Source organism: Leucopleurus acutus, assembly GCF_964270905.1.
Source record: "Leucopleurus acutus genome assembly, chromosome: 3".
NCBI classification, from domain to species: Eukaryota; Metazoa; Chordata; class Mammalia; order Artiodactyla; family Delphinidae; genus Leucopleurus; species Leucopleurus acutus.
Genome location: NC_139145.1, coordinates 120,675,487 through 120,699,491, shown reverse-complemented (window position 1 = coordinate 120,699,491; position 24,005 = coordinate 120,675,487). Strand labels below are relative to the sequence as shown.

The window sequence follows — 24,005 nt, the reverse complement described above, 5'->3', positions numbered from 1 at the left end:
AGTGACAGAACTAAGACTCCATCCTGGAGTCTCCTTTTATGGCCACAGGTAAACTAAAGAAATGAATGCCTGCAATCCTAAAACAAAAGAACTTGAAAATATTTAGTCTAAGTTATATCATTTGACATGTCAGCCATCATCTTTATGAGGTTTGGGTTATTAAATATGTCTTTCTGCTTTATGTGTTAGGTCTTACTTTGGTGTCTGCTCCCCACTTGGCACGGTCTTACCATCACTTATTTCCTTTGGATGCTTTTCAAGATATTCCCCTGGAAGAACATAATGGAGAAAGGTATATGAGTTTTGAGTAACTTGTATCTGTTACAAGTGGTAATGTTTGAATATATTGTTACTACATTAAAAAGAGTCATATTCACTTGGTCACGATTACTGCTAATATAGAAAATGAGATGTAGAATGCCTTGTTTATGACTGAAATGATTCTTTAAACAGATCTGGATCTCCGGAGATCTGTTAATTTCCCTAAACCCATTTATGTGTAGTAAGAGTGGTGGTATGTTGGTAAATCAGCTCTCCAAAAAGAAAAAAAAAAAAGCCCTGATTTGTAGCATTTGCTGATTTCCATGGTGTAAAACTGGAAGATTTATCCAGAAGGCCTAATATCAAAATAATATAAAAAATAAAGAAAAGATCAAATGAAGAGTACGAAAGAAATATTCAAGGATATTTCTGCTGTCGAAGGAAAAAAATTTCTAGATAGAAAGGGACTGTCAAGTGCCTGACATATTGAAGGCAGACCTGCACTAAAGTGTATCATTGTGAAATTTCAGAATACACAGCAAAATACTAACCCTAAACATTTCTGGAGAGGGAGAATTGGGTCACATGACCTGGAATTAAAATTGTTTGGCTTCTTGTGAGCAACACTGGATGCTGACAGGGAGCAATTTCCTTCAAAATTTGGAATGAGAATTATTACCAACCTGAATTATATACCTAGCCAAGGTATTTAAATATAGGTAGAATAGGAACTTCCCTGGCAGTCCAGTGGTTAAGACTCCGTGCTTCCAATGCAGGGTGTGTGGGTTTGATCTCTGGTCAGGGAACTAAGTTCCTACATGACGTGCAGTGCAGCCAAAAAAAAATATGCAGGTACAATAAAGATATTTTCAGACTTGTAAGGTCTCAAGAGACTTTCTTGGGAAGCTGTGGAAGAGATGATTCAAAAGAATTGAGAAAGAGAATGAATGAAAGAGAATAGGAATATTTACCTAATTCAAAAGTGGCTAAAGAAAGCTGTAGGATGACGTCCTAGAATGACACTTGTATGTCAGATATGGAGAACAGTCAGTCTAGTTTGGAGAAGGTCAGAATGCTCCAGGAGAGATGTCACCAGAGGATGGAAACTATAGAATTCCTGATGTAGCTGAACATAACAAGAGGATATTCAGACTTCTCAGGGATCGGTTGGGGCTGAGTTAGTGGTAATTAGAAAAGTTAAGCTTATGAATAACAATACAGTTATTAACTCCAGGAGAAAGTGTTTTACAGAGAGGAAAATTTGTATGACATGGCTCAGATGAATATGTCTATGTAGTCATAATAAACTAAACATTTAATATTGTTCTATCCAAAATGACTTAACAAATGTCATTCTCAATTCTTTCTATGTAGTTATGTGTACCCATTGCTATTGGTTCAAGATAGTTGAAAGAGAATTAAAATCTCATCTTCTGTAGTGGCAGGATCATAGCCAATGGCCTATGAAAAAAAACCAAGAGGTAGCACTATGAGCATTTGCTCTGGAAATGAAGTGGGGGTGGGTAGGGACAGAACTGCTCTCTTTTGTAATAAATTTTGAGAACTTTTAATTCTTTAAACCATTCCTTGAAAATTAAGCCCTTAGGCATCCATTTTTATGATAAATTAACTTCTATCCATCTAGACTTGTACCAGCTGTCTGCTGTCTTTGGGAAAGTTGAAAAATAATCATGCAAATCATTTTCTGTAGGTCTTAATTCCCTTGCAGAATACAAGCTGAGAAATCATACTCATATTTAACCTTGATGAAAATAAAATAAATTTTGTTTAAGGAAGATTTTAAGCTGTCAGATGACCTTGGGATTTACTGTGGAATTTTCTTAAATTACTGGTATTCTTAATTCTTTCTCCTAAAAATCATATGTAAAGATGATTACAGTTGACCCTTGAACAACACGGATTTGAACTGCAAGGGTCCACATACTTGTAGATTTTTTCCATAAATACATACTACAGTACATGACCCACAGTTGGTTGAATCCTCGGATGTGGAACTGCTGATATGGAGGGTCAGAGAGCCAGAGGGCCAACTGTAAAGTTATACTCAGATTTTTGACCTCGGGGATTGGTACCCCTAGCCTGCGTGTTGTTCAGGGGTCAACTGTACTTATTAATAAGAGAATTCTTGTTGAAATTTTCCTGAGCTATTTTAATGAGTGAGTCCTTAACAAAATGATTCTTAAACTTTCTTTTTCAGATTTTGTTATGCCTGTCAGGGGGAATTGAAAGACCAACATGTAAGTTCATGTGCTTTGTAAATATTAAGTATTGTACAATAAATATTGAGGAAATAGTATTATAAGTTTTCAATAGATTGTTAAAGACCAGGCTCATATCAGGTTATTCCTTAGAAGTATAACAGTAGGTAGAGATAAAATGGGAGCTATTACAAACAGTTGTTTTGTAATTCTGCATTCTAATTTTGCTATAAAGATATTTTAGTACTTTTTTTCAGTTTGTAAGCTAAACTGAAATACTGAAATATTAGTTTGGAAATACTAAAAGTTTTTTTCTCCATGTTGTACTTTAGGCACTCATAACTTATTTTGAAGTTACCATTTAAGGTGACCGCAGACCAAAGTTTATTCCCCCATTGTGCCACTGAGAAAATATTTTTTAAAATTTCGATGGGGCCAATTTGAACATATAAACTTATATAAAGTTGCAAATAAGATAGATCACTGTCTAGTTTTAATTTTTTGTTAATTTAGTTACATGTCCATATTTAAAACTATACTTTATAAACTATATAAAATATTAGTTGAAAGGATGGCTTGTTTTATTCTACTCTCACATTTCATAAAACAGTTGTATCGGAGTTTCCTGGTGGTCTAGTGATTAGGATTCGGTGCTTTCACTGCCGTGGCCCAGGTTCAATCCCTGGTTGGGGAACTGAGATCCCACAAGCCTTGAGGCATGCCAAAAAAACCCCCCAAAAAACCCAAATATATATATAAAAAAACAATTAAAAAAACAATTTTATTAAGTTTTACATGCCTCTTTGACATCAGTAGCTGCATCCTCACTAGAACCACTATTTGACTCATTTGAAAGTTTTTAAGAAGACACCATCTTTTTTTTAATAAATTTATCTTATTTTTATTTATTTTTGGCTGCATTGGGTCTTTGCTGCTGTGCGTGGGCTTTCTCTAGTTGTGATGAGTGGGGGCTGTTCTTTGTTGCAGTGCGAGGGCTTCTCATTGCGGTGTCTTCTCTTGTTGCAGAGCACGGGCTCTAGGCGTGCGGGCTTCAGTCGTTGTGGTGCACGGGCTCAGTAGTTGTGGTTCGCGGGCTCTAGAGCGCAGGCTCAGTGGTTGTGGCACACGGGCTTAGTTGCTCTGCGGCATGTGGGATCTTACCAGACCAGGGCTTGAACCAGTGTCCCCTGCACTGGCAGGCAGATTCTTAACCACTGCGCCACCAGGGAAGTCCCCAGGGGACTTTAAGGACTCAAAAACGAAGTTATTCCCTCATTTCTTTTTTTTTCTTTTATAAATTTATTTATCTCATTTATTTATTTTTGGCTGCATTGGGTCTTTGTTGCTGTGCGCAGGCTTTCTCTAGTTGCAACGAGCAGGGGCTACTCTTCGTTGCGGTGCACGGGCTTCTCATTGTGGTGTCTTCTCTTGTTGCAGAGCACGGGTTCTAGGCGCATGGGCTTCAGTAGTTGTGTCTCGTGGGCTCCAGAGTGCAGGCTCAGTAACTGTGGCACACGGGCTTAGTTGCTCGCAGCATGTGGGATCTTGCATGGACCAGGGATCGAACCCATGCCCCCTGCATTGGCAGGCGGATTCTTAACCACTGAGCCACCAGAGAAGCCCCTTCCCTCATTTCTAAGGAGTACTTTTTTGGAAGAAATTAATTGCCTTCTATTTGAGAATATATAGTACATTGGAACTAATAAAGTTGGTAGGTGAGTAGGGAAAAAGTGATAGAGATATAAAAGAGCAAAGCAACTTGAATGTCTTCTAACTATGCTGTACCTAACTTTTGGAAACTACTTTTTAAATTTAGTTTTCTTCTTTTCACTGCAGGTCTATGTTTGCACTGTGTGCCAAAATGTTTTTTGTGTGGACTGTGATATTTTTGTTCATGACTCTCTCCATTGTTGTCCTGGCTGTATTCATAAGATTCCAGCTCCTTCAGCTATTTGATTCCAGCATATAATACACATTGAATGTGTTAAAAAGACATTTGCGACTGTAAATAAAATGATTCTTTAGAAGAAACTCCAGTGAAGAACAGTTCGAAAGGAAAGTCTAAGAAACCTATTACTTTAAAGCTTCCTCTGTAATGATTGGTAAAGTATTTACTTAATGGTGTATATCTAATACCACCATTTTGGTGGTTTGTTATCTGAGACTGGCTTACCTTTTATAGTTCAGGTTAATGAACTATCCTTGTTAGCCTCACTCGGGTTCATACCCAGGGACTGTTTAACTTAATCCCCCTCAACTTTCCTACCCTGGGTCATCAGAAAAATGTAGGTGAGAATGTATGATGAGGTCCATGTTTCAGGTTCAATGAAGATATACTGTTATAGGCAGGACTCTCTCTAGGATATACCCTTCTGAGAGTGAATCAGGTTTCCATAGCAAAGGTATGTTTATTTTAAATCTATGAACTTTAGTCACTCTAGATTGAGTTTAACTATGATATTCATGATTTTATAAATAACAATTCTTAGTGAAGAATGTTATCAGTAAAGAAAATGTAATCCCACCCTGGAGAGTCTATTCAATAAATCTTGGAGGAAGCCCAGGAATATGCATTACTTTCAGTTTTATATATATATATATATATATATATATATATATATATACACATACATATTCTTTTTCAGATTATTTTCCCTTATAGGTTATTAGAAAGAATTATGTATTTTTAGCAACACATGTGTGCACACACACACTAAGACATAATTTGACCAAAGTACAGATCTTTCTCCCAAGAGTCATACTCTTTGCGCCTAGACCCAAATGGTTCTTTACAAGTAAACAGACTTCGGCTCTAGGTAACCAAATTAACTGCTGTCTTCTTTCCTTTTGCTCTGTCCACAAGAGGTATCAGTGGCTTGAAGGAGATGCCTTTAACATAGTCAGAATATTTTATCTCCCCCTACTTGAAGTAAAAGAAAGGCCATGAGTAGGCACCTCTTGAAGAGTTACTTAGAAATATATTAGACACACACTCACAGTACTGTATATAAAAGGGACATTGAGTGCCTTTTTGGGGGCTGCTTTATCTCTTTCTACAATTTTGGGGTTTATTTGTATACTTGATAAGGTTAAGGTGAATATTTTAGTTAGACATAAGGAGGAATTTCTAGTCTCAAAATTATAGAGAGGGCTTCTCTGGTGGCATAGTAGTTAAGAATCTGCCTGCCAATGCAGGGGACACAGGTTTGAGCCCTGGTCCGGGAAGATCCCACATGCCGCGGAGCAACTAAGCCTGTGAACCACAGCTACTGAGCCTGCGCTCTAGAACCCACGAGCCACAACTGCTGAGTCCGTGTGCCGCAACTACTGAAGCCCATATGCCTAGGGCCTGTGCTCCGCAACAAGAGAAGCCACCACAATGAGAAGCCAGCACACTGCAACAAAGAGTAGCCCCCCACCGCCAGCACAACTAGAGAAAGCCTGCGTGCAGCAACGAAGACCCAATGAAGCCAAAAATAAATTAATTAATTTAAAAAAATTATAGAGAAAATCCTGGTTTGTTTTAGATTATAGAAATAAAAATGGTGATCTAATAATACTGTAAGTTCTGGCCTTAGTTTCCCTCATGGAACTCCACAGTATACTACAATAATGAAGGAAACTTTTTAACATTAGGAACATTTCTGAATAGTATGTCTTTCTGAGTTCTGTTTGATTAGAAAACTCCTTAAAGCTTAAAAGTCATTATGAAAATTAGATTCATTTTAAATACTTTTGAATGTATACATTTCACTTCATATTCTTTTTTATTTTCCTGAAAGTCGTTTTGTTTTAACTGAAGCATTTAGTCCATTTATATTTAATGTGCCTACTGATACATTTTGGTTTAAATCTACCATCTTACTTTGTGCTATTTGTTTCAACTACTCCATCTTCATTTTTCTCTTCTTTCTTGCCTTTTTTTGTTTTTGTTTTTAAATTTATTTTATTTATTTTGGGCTACGTTGGGTCTTGGTTGCTGCGTGTGGGCTTTCTCTAGTTGCGGTAAGTGGGGGCTAGTCTTTATTGCGGTGCACAGGCTTCTCATTGCGGTTGCTTCTCGTTGTGGAGCACGGGCTCTAGGCGCATAGACTTTAGTAGTTGTGGCACACGGGCTCTAGAGTGCAGGCTTAGTAGTTGTGGCACATGGGCTTAGTTGCTCTGTGGCATGTGGAATCTTCCTGGACCATGGATCAAACCTGTGTCCCCTGCATTGGCAGGAGGATTCTTAACCACTGTGCCACCAGGGAAGTCCCTCTTGCCCTTCTTTGGATTGCTTGTTTCCCACCATTCTTTGTTTTCCTAAACTAGTTTGGAAATTGTATACTCTATTTTTATTCTTTTAGAGGTTATTCTAGAAATTACAGTACACGTAATTCCTTAACTTGGGTCCTCTAGAAAGTAGAGCCTCAGGCAAAGGTGAAAGTATTGTTGCTTTATTTGGGAGATGCAGATCTAGGGAAGTATGGTTAAGGAAAAAAAGGGAAAGTGAGACAAGGAGAAACAATATGTTATCACAGTGGCCAGGCTTGATAACAAACTGTGAAGAGTCATAGGAGTCTCCCAGCAAGTGTGTTCACTTAGAGTTTGGGACTTCTCCAGAAGGTTTATAAAGAGAAGCTGCCCCTCTGCACAGTCTGTCGAAGGGAGGAGGGGAGGGTAATGCAATTTCCTAACTTCTTCCATTTCCCACTAGCCAAGGCTTGCCACACAGGGCTGTGTCATCTGGTCCTTTGGTAACTGCTAAGGGAGCCAGCTGTCAGGCTCAGTGGTGTGGCGTTGCAGCCAACTCTGGAAGGTCAGATAGGCTTGGTGTAGTTCAGTTTGGACTCCAGCCCGCTCAGGAAGCTGGGCAAAGGCAGCAGCAGTGCAGAGGAGGAGGCGGGCAGCATCTTGGAAAGAAGGGCGTGGCCAAGAGAATCTGAGGAAGCGCTGCTTCCAGTACTCCTTCATAACATCAAAACCTAAAGTTAACTTGTACCTTTACCCTCCCCATGGATAACACATTTAACCTCACTTTCCTCCTTCCTCACTTATTTATTATTATTGTTGTACATTTAATTCTTTTGGTGTTTCACTAGACATTTATATTTGTTTTAATCAGTTAGTATTTATTAAGATTTAATCACATATTTACCACTTTCATGGCTCTTGATTTATTCTTACATCTCAGATCTGTTGAGGATCATTTTCCTTCAACCTGAAGTACATTCTTCAGAATATACTAGTGTTCAGAATATATAGTATGCTACCTGTTATGTAAGGAAGAAGGAAAAATAAGAATATATATTTGTCTTAGCAAAAAGAAACAGTGGAAAACAATAGAGAAAGTCTGTGAAACCAGAAGTTGGTTCAACCAATTGACAAATATTTTGCTAAGTTGACCAAGAGAAAAAAAAAGAAGACTCAAATTACGAAGATCGAGTGAAAGAGGAGACATCACTACGGACCTTACAAAAATAAAGATTGTAGGGGAATACTACAAACAGCTGGGGAAAAGAGTGAATTTTAATGGGTATAGAGTTTCTTCTTCGAGTGATGAAAATGTTCTAAGATTGATTGTGGTGATGGCTGTTCAACTCTGTGAACATACTAAAAACCACTGAATTATGCACTTTGAATAAGTTACGTTACATGTACGTGAAGTATATCTCAAGAAAGCTGTCTTTTAAAAAAATGAGGGAATTCTCTAGCGGTCCAGTGGTTAAAACTCTGCGCTTCCATTGCAGGGGGTACGGGTTCGATCCCTGGTCGGGGAACTAAGATCCCACAAGCCGCACCACGTGGCTGAAAAAAAAAATTTTTTTTTTAAATAAAAAGAAACACTGGAAGAATAAATAGGGAACTAATAAAAATGGTTGCCTGGGGTGGTGGTGTAGCACAGCGGAGAGTAAGAATTATTTTTAAATATTTTTATATAGTTAACAATTTTAAGCCCTGTAAATGAATTAAGTATTCAAAAATAATAAAACTTATGGAATCCTGGGAAGTTGTGGTGAGGGAGATGAAAGTAAGGTAACTAAATGTTAGCTGTTAGTTGAGGGCCTGAAAGCAATCATGTTCATCAAATAAGGTAATAGGTATGGAACTGGAGGTTGGAGGGGAACTGTAATACAATTTCTTTTTCATTTATTTGGGTCATAGTGCAAACAATACATTTCCACCTATATGTGGCAATATGTGCACTGTTTCTGTTTGTTGTGACCTTGTTTGCCCTTGAGAATAATTGCAAGGTGAAGATTGCAGTAGTATTTGGAGGCTGAAGAAGAGAGATAAGTAGATTAAAAGCATGTAAGTCCTGTATTTAAGAAGCACAGGTAACCCACTGTATATCTGAGTACATGCCGTAATCAAACACTAACGTATGGTGAAACAGTGCGGGAACAACAGGGCTTCTGCTGCTCGGAATGGCAGTAGGGAAGAACTGTAAACATTTTGTAAGATTTCTCAATACTTTGTGAAATTCCTCATGTTTGTGGTCCTGTGTTCAGCTGTCTGTATCTCTGTAGTGATCGGCAAATTTATAACATGAAATAATTTCTTGAGTGGTGAGAAAGAAAGGGTACAACCAGCCCTTGGGAAGTGGGGTGGTGGACTCCCATGATCTTTAGTAGGTGATAGAGTTTAGGTGAAAGGGCAAGAAGTTTGAGTCCCTGAGGCCTATAGTAAGGAAGAAAAGGGCACAGGAGATTGTCACGTTTCTGGGAAGTAGCCTCGGGAGTGTCCTAATACCCCTTTTGGGTCCAGTTCTGCGGAGCACAGGCTCCGGACGCGCAGGCTCCGCGGCCATGGCTCATGGGCCCAGCCGCTCTGCGGCATGTGGGATCTTCCCGGACCGGGGCACGAACCCGTGTCCCCTGCATCGGCAGGCGGACTCTCAACCACTGCGCTACCAGGGAAGCCCTCTTTCCACATTTTGTAATTCTCTTCTTGGGAGACTGATGGGGTTCTTATGGGATTTAAATTCTTGATTTCATGTGACTAAATTGTTATTTGAGTCACACCTCAGGCCAGAGCCCTGGAAGTAATGCACAGTTTGTTCATTTATTCATTAATTCACTCAACAAGCCTTGTACACCTGCTGTCTGTCTGATGAGACCCTAGCCGTCAGGATATAGACACCAAGAAGAAGACACAAACCCTAACCTGTGGCTCTGTGACCCTCCCAGTCTAAGAGGCAGACCTTTAAAGATGTCAGCGTGGGGACTTCCCTGGCAGTCCAGTGGTTAAGACTCTGCACTTCCACTGCAGGGGCCATGGGTTCGATTCCTGGTTGGGGCACTAAGATCCCACATGCCGCGTGGCGCAGCTAAAAAATAAAAATAAAAAATTAATTAATTAATTAAACAAGTGTGAAAGTGCTCATGATAAACCAAGTGCCTGGGAATGCAGAAGAGGGGCTGTAAAATGGGCTCAGATGCAAATTCAGGTGCCTGAGGGGACCAGGCACATAATGCAAATATTTGAAAAGGGGCCAGGTAAATGCAAAGTGGTAGCATCTGGAAAGCACTGGTTCCATGTAAAGGAGGCAGCCTCTAGATGCTGGGCTCGGGTAGAAGAGAGATGTCGATTTCACCATACACCTTTCTTTGTACCTTTTGAATTTTATACATGTGCATTTGTGTACATGTGCACATGTGCATTTGTTACCTAGTCCAAAAGAAAAACGTTTTTTCAAAGGAGGTAACTATTACTCAGCCACAGCCTATTTTTTCTTTCTGGGAATGTAGTTTCCCTCGGGCAGTATATTTTGATATTTAAACAGAAACTGAAAAACTGGATTTTTAAGTGAATTCTCCTAAGTTTTAAATGTTGACGTCTAATTTTTTAAAACCACACGGGCTAAATAAAACTTGCTTGCAGGCCGCCAGTTAACGCACTTTGGCCTGGCCAGTCTCTTCTCTGTCCCTTATTAGGGCAGAATCTTTTAACTTTTAGGTGTCAGGCTTTTCTGGGATATACCCGTTTTAGGGGATAATTCAATTTGGATTTTAGGTATTTAGAATCGATTCTTTAGAGGAAGAGGGAACTTTTAAGGATCTCTGATCGGTGATTCTAAGGGTGGTGTCTGGATCAGTAGCAGCAGCAGCAGCATCGGGAACCTCTTAGAAATGCATATTCTTGGGCCCCATCACAGGCCTATTGAATCAGAGACTCTGGGAGTAGGCTTAGCAACCTGTGTTTTAACAAGTCCTCCAGGTGACTGTAATAAATGCTAAAGTAGGAGAAGCACTGCCTCTAATCATATTACAGAGATACATAGATAACTTAAAAAACAGGTTCCTGGTCATAGAATTCTTCTGAACTTAAAAAAAAAATTAACTCAGGTAGCTTTACAGAAACCAAATCCCAAACCTGGAATTGATTTTTCATTTCTTTAGATTCTCCTTAAGAAGTTATTTGTATTAGAATTTTTTTTTTATTTTTATTTTTTCAGTACGCGGGCCTCTCACTGTTGTGGCCTCTGCCGTTGCGGAGCACAGGCTCCGGACGCGCAGGCTCAGCGGCCATGGCTCACGGGCCCAGCCGCTCCGCGGCATGTGGGATCCTCCCAGACCGGGGCACGAACCCGTGTTCCCTGCATCGGCAGGCGGACTCGCAACCACTGCGCCACCAGGGAAGCCCCTCAAAATATTCAGATAATACAAATATCTACTTAGAAAATTCAAGAGGATTTACAATCATATATTAAAAGTAGACCAGGGACTTCCCTGGTGGTGCAGTGATTGAGAATCCCCTGCCAATGTAGGGGACACGGGTTCGAGCCCTGCCAGGAGGATCCCACGTGCCGCACAGCAACTGAGCCCATGCACCACAACTACTGAGCCGGCGTGCCTAGAGCCTGTGCTCTGCAACAACAGAAGCCACCGCAATGAGAAGCACGTGCACCACAACACAGAGTAGGAGCTGCTCGTCACAACTAGAGAAAGCCCGTATGCAGCAACGAAGACACAATGCAGCCAAAAATAAAGAAATAAAATACATTTATATTTTAAAAAGTAGATCAGAAAGAGTCCTATACATCATCAATAAACATTTAGAAAATAGAATAGTAAAAAAAAAAAATTTCACAACGGCAACAGGGTGCTACAGTAACTGTAATGTGCATTGGACACAGATGTACATAACATTATAGATGAAAAGTAAGGTTGATTGGGCAAAATTTTACAGGCAGAACAATCAGCAGTGCAGAGAGGTTCCCTTGACCTCTAAACTTCCTGTAAAAAGAATTGCTGGTCTAGGAGCAGCTGGATGTACCGGGGAAAGTGTTTCAAAAAAACACTGTCCTTGTTATATGTGTTAATACAAAAGTTAGGAAGGGTCAGCTATTTAACAATGGTTGCTTCTTGGCTGGGTAAAAGGCCCTGTTGGACCAGAGCTTGGCTAGAGGAGTTCACATGCCGATGAGGCTGGTAACAGCTTGAAGACTTGGTAACTCAGCAATTGGCTAAACTACCAAAATGGAGAGAGCATGAGCTTTCTGGGACACCTGGGTTTGCCTTTCCTTAATATCTAGCCTTTATAGCAGCCAAACACAGTGGTTAAAAGTGCAGACTCTGTTGCCAGACTGTCTGGTTAATCTGAACCCCTTTGTGCCTGGGTTTTCTCATCTGTAAATTGTAGGTAATAAAAATAGCTACTTCATTTGGACTGTTAAAGGGATTAAATGGACATATCTAAGGTTTTTAGAACTGTGCCTGGCAAGTAGTAGGCTCTAAGCAAATTTTAGTTATTATTGGTAATAATTACACAATATTATTGAAATGATTTTTAAAACTATAAACCCAGAAAAATTAAGAAAGCAGGAGGGGACCATCAGCATACAGAATATTTTAACAAATTTTTGGAAGGTGGAAACTCAAATGGAATGGTAGTAACCAGTGAAACAGACCAAAGGAGCCCACAGCCTGAATACACATGTAACCCCTGGGAGACTCTGTACCTTGTACAGAACCCTGGAGCAGCTGGGGGCCCAGAATGCCAGGTTGAAGGCGGACAGGAATGATGGGAAGGGCTGAAAATCAAGAGACTAAATTAAAGTCTCTGCATGAGACAGTTGACTCCATCCACCCCACCATCAGACTATTTAATATGCAGGTGTTATTAACACTGAGGCAAAAAATTAGTGGACTCTTCTCTTCTAAAAAAATGGAATAAACTGTTTCAGCTGACTTAGAGGAGCTAGGGTGGGCCCTGGGCATCCCAAAAAGAAGAATACTTCAAGAACTGGCCATTCTGTGCTCAAGGAACACACCAAGTGAGCTTTCAGCTACTAGCTCTGACTTTACAGCTAACTTGAAATCATTTTCTGAGGTGTTTCTCTGACATTGAGGGCTTCTCCAGGGTAAATCTTGGCTCCCCAATCTGTTCTCCATAAAGTAAAGGGCTTAGGTTCAGGTCACACTCATGTGGCTTTTCATCAGAATTTTTGGCCATAATTTTGATCAGTCGGCCTTGAAATCACCTAATTTTCAAACATGAATTGAAAACCAAGGATCAGTATACATTTGAGGAAAGCTGGTAATGTGAAAAATGAACAAAAAGGTAAATGGTAATTAGCCTTGGAGGAAACAGATCATTCAGGAGGCAGGTGAACTTTATTTGTATTAGTACTGATAAAGATAATTTGTATATCGGGACCCACAAAATGGGGGCTGCCTCAGTGGCCCAACCCAAGTCACAAATCTAAACCCAAGTCAGCCTGCACTTAGAGGAAACACCTGTCAAGGAAACCTAATATAAACCAATCTCAATCCCCCAACTCAGCTTTACCTAGTTTGCCTGACCTGCTAGACGTATAATGAATCCCTGACCTCTTAGCCAATCATGCCTCTTCTCTATAAAACCCACTCTTTCCCCCCATCCCTCTGGAGCAGCGCTGTGAGACACTGTGCTCCCCCCAGTCTATGGATTGCTTTCCCTTGACTGAAGGACAACAAACTCATTATTAAGTTGTTTTAATTTTGTCATTTGACAGCATAGGAGAGGTTCATAAAAGATTGCATTGGCTAAAAAAATCAGATTGTGTGAAAATAAGAGAGAGACAACAAGAAAGAGCTGTGGGAAATTGAAAATATAATTGCTGAACTTAATAATTACTGTTGGTGGGACTTCCCCGGTGGTCCGGTAGTTAAGACTCCGAGCTCCCAATGCAGGGTGTCCAGGTTCCATCCATGGTCAGGAAACTAGATCCTGCATGCCGCAACTAAGATCCCACGTGCCCCAACTGAAAGATCCCGCGTGCCGCAACTAAGACCCGGTGCAGCCAAATAAATAAATATTAAAAAAAGAATTTTTATTGTAAAGTTGGAAGATAATGAAGAGGAAACCTCCCAGAAAGTAAAGGCAAAGCACGAAAGAATATGTGAGCAAAAAAAAAAAAAAGATACGAACTTCAGTGATAAATTCCCATCTGAATAATGGGAATACCAGAAAGAGGGAAAAGAGGATAGTAGGCAGTAGGGAATTACCAAAGAAATTATAGAAGATAATTTCCCAGGGCTGATGGGAGGCCCACACGTTCAGCTTGAAACAAGTCCACTGGGTCCAATGAATGTAGAAAGACCCACACTGAGGCACAATAACTTTGAAATTTTATAACCCACAGATAAAAGAGAAAACCCTAAAAGATACCAGAAAGATGGAAACTGCCGTCAAAGAAATAAGACTTATACTAGCACCAGAAACGTTAACCAATCTTAAATTATTTAGAATAAAACACTTCCGCTGTGGGACTTGGTAGGTTTTGTGAGACCTTTTGGTTCCTGACTAAGCCCTGCTGACTCACCACCCTAGACCATTTACTGGTGATTTCTCAGAAAACTGCAACTTGTTTTGAGTTTCAGTTCCTCAAATATGTTCTCACTGCTTCCCACTAAAAGACAGAGAGCCTTCGTATTTACACTATGCATTCTCCTTCCATTTGACCGGGGCTCTGGATAAACCTCTAGGTAAGTAAATTACCATCTCTGGCAAAAGTGCTTTTCTTCCACACCTAAACTTATGACCCTCTTATTTCTCTTACTCTTGTTTCTCTCTTTGGAGGCAAGAGGACAGGCACTGGAGTCATACAGGTGTGGATTTAAATCCTTTGCACAACACAGCAGCATCACTGGCACTCATAGCACTTGTAATTAATGAGCATGAAACCTGGAGAGGGCCTTGGAGATCTTCTCTCCTCCTGGAAATGGCCTGGATACCAGCAAAACTGACCACTGAACTTTGCTGTAGAAGTGCAGGATTGATTCCAGCTGGTTTGTTGCCACCCTGTGCTTATTTACCTCCAGGGAGGCCTGGAGCCATGGTGTTGTCTGTTGGCCAAACCTAAATGAAATATACTAACTAGCGATGAATGTAGCCCTGTGCTAGGATCTGAGAGACCAGGGGGCAGCCCGTACCAGCTTGTTTGAGACTGGTCAGGCAGCCTACTTCGGGCCACGTGACTGGAGTGGCATAAAAGACCCCTCCTCAGGTGACAGTGTGGTTTCCCTGAGACCAAGGTACCTTGCACATATCTAGGTGGTTCATTACCTAAAATGAAGCATGTCCTGAACAACGGAGAAAGGGTCCTAGAAACTGGGGCTAGAGTCTGAGGCCTCTCTGATGTTTGCCTGTATTTTTGTACCTTATCCTCTACCTTTATTAAATTCTGAAGTAAGTATGCTGTGTAGGGGCTTGTGAGTTTTTTCAGTTATCTGACCCTGTGTACTTGCTGAAGTTGGCAGTGTGAATGGGATAATGGGAACAATTTTTTTTTAATTTGTGTATTATTTATTTACTTATTTTGGCTGTACCGGGTCTTAGTTGCAGCATGCGGGATCCTTTTTTTTTTTTTTTTTTTTAATTGTGGCATGCGGACTTAGTTGGAGCATGCATGAGGGATCTAGTTCCCCGAACAGGGATGGAACCTGGGCCCCCTGCATTGGGAGCGTGGAGTCTCACCCACTGGACTACCAGGGAAGTCCTGGGAACAGTTTTTGACTTAATTTAAATGCTGGCTCCGGCTTTGTTTAGGAGAAAAAAAGATGAAAAGTGGGAGAAAGACGTAGAACCACTGATGCCAGGTTGGCTGCTGAGGCCATCCTGGTTTGAATTTGCCCCAGTACTATAATTATTCATGGGAAGAAAAGCACAGCAATGGAATATTTTTTTTTGCTATTTTTTAAAACTTTATTGAAGTATAGTTGATTCACAATGTTTCAGGTGTACAGCACAGTGATTCACTTATATATATATATATCTTTTTTTAAGATCCTTTCCCATTATAGGTTATTACAAGATATTGAATATAGTTTCCTGTGCTATATAGTAGATCCTTGTTGTTTATCTATTTTATATGTAGTAATGGGTATCTGTTAATCCCAAATTCCCAATTTATCCCTCCCCCGCCCCCAGCAATGGAATTTAAAGGTGATAGACCCAGAGCCAGAAGAACCAGCTAAATAGGTTAAAACAGAAATAAGGACAGAGGGAAAGTCAGCCAAGAATAGTGAGGCAAATAAGGAAGGCCTCAGCAGCCAGCCTGGCATCCCTGGTTCTAAATCTCTTTCCCACTTTTCATGGTTTGGGCTGTTTTGGCAAAAATGAAAGTACTAAGAAAGAGCCCTAGGCTGCCAAGTCCACCAAGCTTTGGCCGGTTCCTTCTGTAAAGGGAAGGAACATGATACCAGAGGGAGAATTGGGCAGATATTTCTTTTGTTTGGAATGTGACCCTCATCTGATATCCACTAAAGGGACTCTATGGGAGAGGGCATGAAGAGACAACTGAAATGAAGGAGCTCTTCAGTCAAAAAGCCAAGTAACCTTGTGCACCGATAGAGCTTCCTGAGGAACCATTGCTGAAATGTACTGAACATATTAGTGACAAAGGAGCTCTTTTCCTTGCATTAGGTACTGCCAAATGAAAGGCATGCTTGGGCTTAATCAAGATCTTCAATTAGCTGCAACTGTTGCAGAAATGTGGGTAGATGGGCAAATTCTAAATCAGCTGAGCTGGATTAAGGCGGGGCACATAGAGCAAAGCTGGTAGAGTGGAAATATTCAACTCCACCTGTAGGTATTAAATGGAATACCTTGTTGATTCTTGAAATGTTGAGAATGCAAGCACACATCTTTGAAGTTGTTATATGATGATATGGGTATCCCCTATTTTATGCCTTTAACTTAAGTGACAATTGAGGCTCTGATAAGGGGGCCTCCAACTGTTTGGGCTCCATAGGTGACCTTACTGTTGAGGGCAGGATAAAGGTCTGCTGTCACAGACCTACTTGCATATTTGCTCTGAATTGGGCTAAATGATGAGCAGAAGATCAGTGTTATTCAGAAGAAAAAACAGAAAGAATAAAGGGTTGAAACAAACCTCAGGACTAGTAAACCAGGTGGCGATGTTCACGAACATTTTCTTCCCCTTTTCAGAAAATGGCCGCCCAGGAGAAAGCCCCTGACGAGAGGATTTCCCAGTTTGATTATGCTTTGCTCCCGGAGCTGTCTGGTCTTCTAGGCATAGATATGCTTCAATATGTAAAGGAAATAGAAAAAGAGGAGCAGAAAGAACGAGAAAAAATGCAAAAAGGCTTTAATTCTCAAATGCGTAGTGAAGCAAAAAGGTTAAAGACTTTTGTGACCTATGACGACTACAGTGCATGGACACCCCAGGAGATGGCAGCGGCTGGGTTTTATTTCACTGACATAAAATCTGGGGTTCAGTGCTTCTGCTGTAGCTTAATCCTCTTTGGTACCAGCCTCCAGAGACTCCCCATGGAAGACCATAAGAAGTTCCATCCAGATTGTGAGTTCCTTTTGGGCAAAGATGTTGGTAACATTGCCAAATATGATATAAGAGTAAAGAATCCAGAGAACAAGTTGAGGAGGGAAGACAAAGCAAGATACCAAGAAGAGAAGGCCAGACTCAAGTCCTACCAGAAATGGCCATTTTATGCCCAAGGGACAGCCCCAAGGGAGCTCTCAGCTGCTGGCTTTGTCTTTACAGGTAGTTTGAAGTCATTTTCTGAAATATTTTGCTGGAATTAAGTTTAGGTTCCATGTTTCAGTTGCAATATTGTAAATCTTTCCTCACTTGGTCAATGTGTTATATTAGGTATAAGGTCTCTTTTATTAAAATTCAACTTCAGTAATTTCACTTTAGCTTTATTTTATGTGTAGTACATGTCAATTTACCAAAAATATATAAAAAATAAGATAGTGACTTTTACTAAAACTTTGGACCTTAGACAATACTTGACTGGATTTCTAAGGCCCTGAAAATAAGCTGTGAGGTCAGCCTGACCCCAGTCTCCTTCTCACCCATCCTCCTTTTGCTGCTCTGAAATGATCTTTCTTTGATTCTTTTAATTGCAGCAGTATTGTAGGGTTTTTGTTTTTGTTTTTGTTTTAACCTTAAAGCTAACTCTAACATATAGGGCAAGTTGCATTTCAGAAAATGATACTTTGTTTGAATTATCCTAGCCACGCCATAAATGTTATGACGGATCTGAGTGAGAATTGTGATAACAAAAACAGCTATCATTTACTGAGTACCTACTTGATGCTAGGCATGGATTAAGCACTAATACTAATCTGACAAACTTGCCCTTTCCCTCCATTTCACAGTTGACTTCATTGAGGCTCAAAGAGTTTAAGAAATGTGCCTAAGGACAACGAACATGGACCTACTGTATAGCACAGGGAACTCTGCTCAATGTTATGTGGCAGGCTGGATGGGAGGGGAGTTTGGGGGACAAAGGATACATGCATATGTATGGCTGAGTAGCTTTACTGTGCACCTGAAACTATCAAACATTGTTAATCGGCTGTACTCCAATATAAAATAAAAAGTTAAAAAAAAGACAAAATATTTCAATTCATCTCAGGTACACTGCATAGTGCTTGGCACACAGTGTATGTTGGATATATCAAATGTTAATTGTTACTCTTGTTAATTAATTAATAGCAGAAGCTGAAGAAATTCACCTTGATGGTGTTACCCAAGTTGGACCCAAGAAGAAAATTTAAGAGATTTCTGGTATAGAATTCCCCAGATGTCACAGTGTGCTTATCACTTATTTCTTCAAGATGTTATAGTTAATGTCCTAATTGACATAGAGACTGAAGCAGAGTAAAAAGCAGAAAAAACGGATCTTTCTGTCGTGTTCAAAAAAGTTGGAGTCTGTAGTTTGATTGTAATTTGCCTACCAGTTTGTGTACCATTTACATCTCAAAATGCCTTAAACCTCAAGTAAGTTTTCTTCTTAGTTTTGAAAGCTAGTGTGTTGATCCCTTTGTAGTTCCCCTAAAAACAGTTGTCAGAAAAGAAAAATATACTTGTCAAATACAAATGTCAAATGTGAAGAAAAAAAAAAGAAATGTGCCTAAGTTTCCACTGAAATTTCATAGCAAAGCTACAGCTTAGGTCTTCTAACCGCGCTTTACTTCATGAGTGCGGGGGATTCCTCTGCTTCCCCACTACTTCAGTGAGCATACTGAGTCCAACAGCTTAGAGTTCTGTGTGTGCCTCATCTGAGAGGTGGGGTCCCAGGCTTCGGAAATGGTCACTTAGGGCAGTGGGGCTGTGGATGAGGATTCAGCCAGATGAGAGTGTGAGTGGGCAGATGGGATGGAGCGTGTCTCATTCATGCACAGAGCAGTCAACTTCTGGAGACACCCCTTCTGGACCATTTCATGGTGCTGTTGCTGGGCAATCTAAGTGTCTTCCTTCATATGCAGGTAAACGTGACACTGTACAGTGCTTTTCCTGTGGTGGCTGTTTAGGAAATTGGGAAGATGATGATGACCCCTGGAAGGAACATGCCAAGTGGTTCCCCAAGTAAGTAGATAAATATTTTTTGCTTGTAATTTTTTTTAAGACAAAACAAAACTAAAGGCAAGAGTCACCTTCCCAGAGTAGAACCTTCAGTTTTGATCTTTCTTTCTCCTAAATTGGAACACTCCAGGATTTATTCAAGCAAGAAAGCCCTGATGATATCGTGAAAATTTTTAATTATATAATTTCAAAATAGTTTCTTACTGTTTTATTATCCAAAATACTAAGATATGTTTTGCCAAGTATAAGTTTCAGGATCTGCCTTAATAAACAGGAATAATTTGCATAGGGATGATGTAAAATGGTACATAAAGGAAGTTGGAAAGTAAGACAATGTTTAAAACATTATTACAAATGGTTTCATGCACTGCCGAATATATACCAAATGAAAACATTGTATTTCAAAAACTCAGTAAGAGTTTTGATTATTACAATGGTCTTGAGTTCTCTGCTTAGAAAATGAAGTGCTTTTAAAAATTATTTCTAATGTTATGTTTACTAGTATTTTCTACATGGCTCTGTATCTACCAAATACAGATTCATTCCCTTAACAATTTTTAAAACTTTCATTTTGGAAAATTTCATATACAAGTAGAGAGAACACTTATCGACACATGGCCAAATCATATGTTATCCATCTCTCACCCACTCCTTCCCCAGAAATAAAAATAACCAAATTATTTTAAAGCAAATCCCAGACATCATATAATGTCACTTGTTGGTATTTTAGTATATAACTCTAAAATATAAAAATATTTTAAAGAAACATAACCACAGTATCATTCTGTCTTCTAAAGAGGATTAACAGTAATTCCTCAATAACATCAAATACCTGAGACAGTGTTCAAATGTCCACATCCCCCCACCTCACTTTCTCTTTGCCATTGGTTGATTTGAATCAGGATCCAAACAAGGTCCATACATGACATTTAGTTGATATATCTCAAGATTTTTAATTTACAGATTTCCTCCTCCCTGACTTTTTCTTGTCACTTACTCATGAAAGGAGCCACGTAGTCTGTCCTGTAAAATTGCCTACACTCTGTGTTTGGCTGAATGTTTCTGTGGTGTCATTTAACATGTTTCTCTACTTCCTGTATTTCCTATAATCTAATAATTGGATCTAGCAGTGTGCTTCGGCTCATAGTTTATTTCTTTAACATATTTGTCATACATCTACCACATACATGCAGAGAAGTTTCTGGTTGGATCGTAGGTCCAACCAGACCTACAATAAGTCATCTTTCACATGGACAGCCATGCTCACAAAAATGGAAGTATGTCTGATATGTTAAGTGAAAAAAGCAGTATGCAAAATAATGTGTAGTATAAGCCTTTAAAACCATTCAGCCTATATATGGACTTGTTTGAAATATATATAGAAAAAGTTAAGAAAATATACAGACCAAACAATCGAACTCTTGAGGTTTGGGTTTGTCAGGAGATGAGGTGGAGAGGGATTTTCATATTTTACTTTGTTCAGTTCTATCTTGTTTAAATTCTGGGAAACAAATGTGTATTTCTTTTATGGTTGAAAAGAAAGTGAGGGGGTGGGAGGGAGGAAGGGAACAAAGGAGAGAAGAAAGAGGGGAAGAGAGAGAGATGGAGAGGGAGATTGGAAAGGGAGGGGAGCACTTCCTGACAAGCAGATGAGACAGTTATAGGGATACAGGAAGCCAGATGGTTAAATACTTTGAATGTCATTCTGGTTCCTTGACCAGTCAAGAATAGATACCCAGCCAATCATACTGAGTGTTGGCAGTGAACCACATGGGTGTGTACCGAGTGAATATCAGCCCTGGCTCTTGGGCACCTGTCGTAGCTGTAGCCTCAGCCAATGCTTCACTTAGTCTCATGGCCACAATGCTTAGTGTCACTGGGTTATACACTGGACAACTCCCAGCAGCACCATTCACATCAACCATCATGTGATGGTCTAACACCAACAAGAGTTGCACATCCTGTCTTGGGTGGCCCTGGTCCACCTTCTCTGACGTAGGACTGAGGGAAAGGTGAGAAGCATAGGGAGAAGATGTGAGTCCAGCACTCAGCTCCAGAGGTGGAAGGAGCTAAGGTCTGCTGCTATCAATACAAAGGGCAGGGCAGAGTGCAGAGGCTCGCAGATACACAGAGCCGGCCACTTGTGACCCCCATTACTGACCCTCTGAGTCTCGTGTGTAAAAATGAAAATGATAATCCACAGCTGGTAGGGTTGTTATAAGGGTGATGAGTAAAGTATATGGCGCAAATGCCTTGTAAAAACTCCTGTGTATTCCATGACCATTTGACCTTCCACCTATTTGTCGTCATGAGCATATGCTTAACCACTACATTTCAGAGCTGGAATTAGAACTAAGAATTCCCCAGTTTCTTGTTGGTTGTGCTCTAACCTTAGCAGTTTGGGCATCAATTTTGGCTTTGTTTGCTGCTTTTATAAACTATGGACACAATGTCTGAGTCTACTCCTACTCATTAAAACGTAGTACTCAGTGTACTAAATAATTGTAAATCAATAAAATAAGCTGATCTTTATTGTATTTTTTTAAACATTATATATATATTTGTAATTTATTTGTTATTTATTTTATTTTTGGCTGTGTTGGGTCTTTGTTGCGGTGCACGGGCTTCTCATTGCAGTGACTTCTCTTGCTGCGGAGCACGGGCTCTAGAGCACAGATTCATTAGTTGTAGCTCGCGGGCTCTAGAGCACAGGCTTTAGTAGTTGTGGCACATGGGCTCAGTAGTCGTGGCTTCCGGGCTTAGTTGCTCCACGGCATGTGGGATCTTCGCGGATCAGGGCTCGGACCCGTGTCCCCTGCATTGGTAGGCGGATTCTTAACCACTGCGCCACCAGGGAAGCCCTTTGTTGTCTTTTTTTAAAGAAGTAGTGTCTATCGAGCACCTTCTCAATCCACACTAAGCATGTGGGGAGGGCCCTGTCCATCATGTGCTATGCGGATCGTGTACGAATTTGGGTTGCGTACAGGTTTGGGGCACTCCTCGGAAGGATCTGTATATCTAAAACCTGGGGACCTTAGCTACCCAGAGTGGTGGCCCTAGAACAATATATGACTCACCTAGTGGAGTTCACTTTCTCATGTCTGTGTAAGAGAACAGTGGCAAGATTGATCACTTCCCGTTAGTGGCAGAACTGGGACTAACATTCTGGCCTCCTGACTCTCAGCCCTCATGTTACTATAAAATCACTAGAAAGGAACCTTAAATTTGAATGAGAGAGATTTTTTTAAAGTTAACTTAAAAATTGCTTCTGGGGCTTCCCTGGTGGTGCAGTGGTTGAGAGTCTGCCTGCCGATGCAGGGGACACGGGTTCGTGTCCTGGTCCAGGAAGATCCCACATGCCGTGGAGCGGCTGGGCCCATGAGCCATGGCCACTGAGCCTGCGCCTCCGGAGCCTGTGCTCGGCAACAGGAGAGGCCACAACAGTGAGAGGCCCGCGTACCGCAAAAAAAAAAAAAAAAAAAAAAAAAAATTGCTTCTGTTTTGTGGAAAGGAATGTTTTATTTTGTTTTTTAAAATTTATTTATTTATTTTTGCCATGTTGGGTCTTCGTTTCTGTGCGAGGGCTTTCTCTAGTTGTGGCAAGCCGGGGCCACTCTTCATCGCGGTGCGCAGGCCTCTCACTATCGCAGCCTCTCTTGTTGCGGAGCACATGCTCCAGACACGCAGGCTCAGTAGTTGTGGCTCACGGGCCTAGTTGCTCCGTGGCATGTGGGATCCTCCCAGACCAGGGCTCGAACCTGTGTCCCCTGCTCCCCTGCATTAGCAGGCAGATTCTCAACCACTGCACCACCAGGAAGCCCAGGAATGTGTTTTCAAAATGTATTCCATATACTCTTTTAAAAAAATTCAATTTATTAATTTCCATTGTATTTTTTTTTACAGAGTAGTGATATATGTTTTTCAGTGGATGAAATTTATTATTGTTATCCTTGCTGCCAGTAACTTTTATTTAACCACAGGAACTAGATATAGTCACCATAGTTTAATTTAACAAAGAAAACCCCCTCCAGTCTATATATTCCTGTAAATCTGTCTCTTTGATTGAATTATATTTTGTTTCAAGAGAGAAGATAATCTGAAGATTTAGTTTTAAATTATTACACATGTTGTTAATGGAAATAATAATTATATGAGAATAATGATAATTGTCATAAGTTTTGGGGTAAATTTTTTGACAGTTTTATCAAAGTAAAATAAAATTGAGCAATTTAAAGCACACAATGCAGTAAGTTTTAACAAATGTCCATTGTGTCACTGCAGTTATATAAAGATACAGGACATCTCCATTACAGTATCAGGGTAAATTTTAATTCTGTTTATTAATTATAGATGTGAATTTCTTCAAAGTAAGAAATCCTCAGAGGAAATTACCCGGTACATTCAAAGCTACAAGGGATTTGTTGGCGTCACGGTAATTTACAACAGCACATTCTTTCTCAAGTTGGCTTTTGAGTACCTATTATCTGAATGAGAAGGGGGCGGCATCACTCTTTTGTCATGGGCTCTCCTTCTTTCTTCCCTTATTTCATTCTCCTACCTCCCATTGGGCAGATTGAAGAAAAGCATGTTCACTTGGTCAACTAGAGCCCTTAGAATTTTTTTTCAAGGCTACCTTTTGATTGGTCTGTCTGCCTTCCTGGTAGTCTTACCCTCTTTGACTGAGGTCACCTCCCCTAGCTTCCCTT

General features: G+C 40.3%; 1 protein-coding gene across 3 annotated transcripts in view; it reads left to right on the top strand.

Annotated features, from left to right (window-relative positions):
• LOC309959103 (general transcription factor IIH subunit 2) overlaps window positions 1–24,005 on the top strand; it is a 66,216-nt gene that overhangs the window by 15,547 nt on the left and 26,664 nt on the right. Inside the window, exons 14-18 of one of the 3 annotated variants that reach the window (XM_082835240.1) lie at window positions 190–292; window positions 2,480–2,519; window positions 16,896–17,469; window positions 19,203–19,302; window positions 23,650–23,731. In XM_082835240.1, the coding sequence (XP_082691366.1) occupies window positions 190–292; window positions 2,480–2,519; window positions 16,896–17,469; window positions 19,203–19,302; window positions 23,650–23,731 (899 nt within the window). Of the gene's footprint in view, window positions 1–189; window positions 293–2,479; window positions 2,520–4,316; window positions 5,032–16,895; window positions 17,470–19,202; window positions 19,303–23,649; window positions 23,732–24,005 lie in introns of those variants that run through there. The other 2 variants (XM_082835241.1, XM_082835242.1) reach the window with 2 other exon arrangements.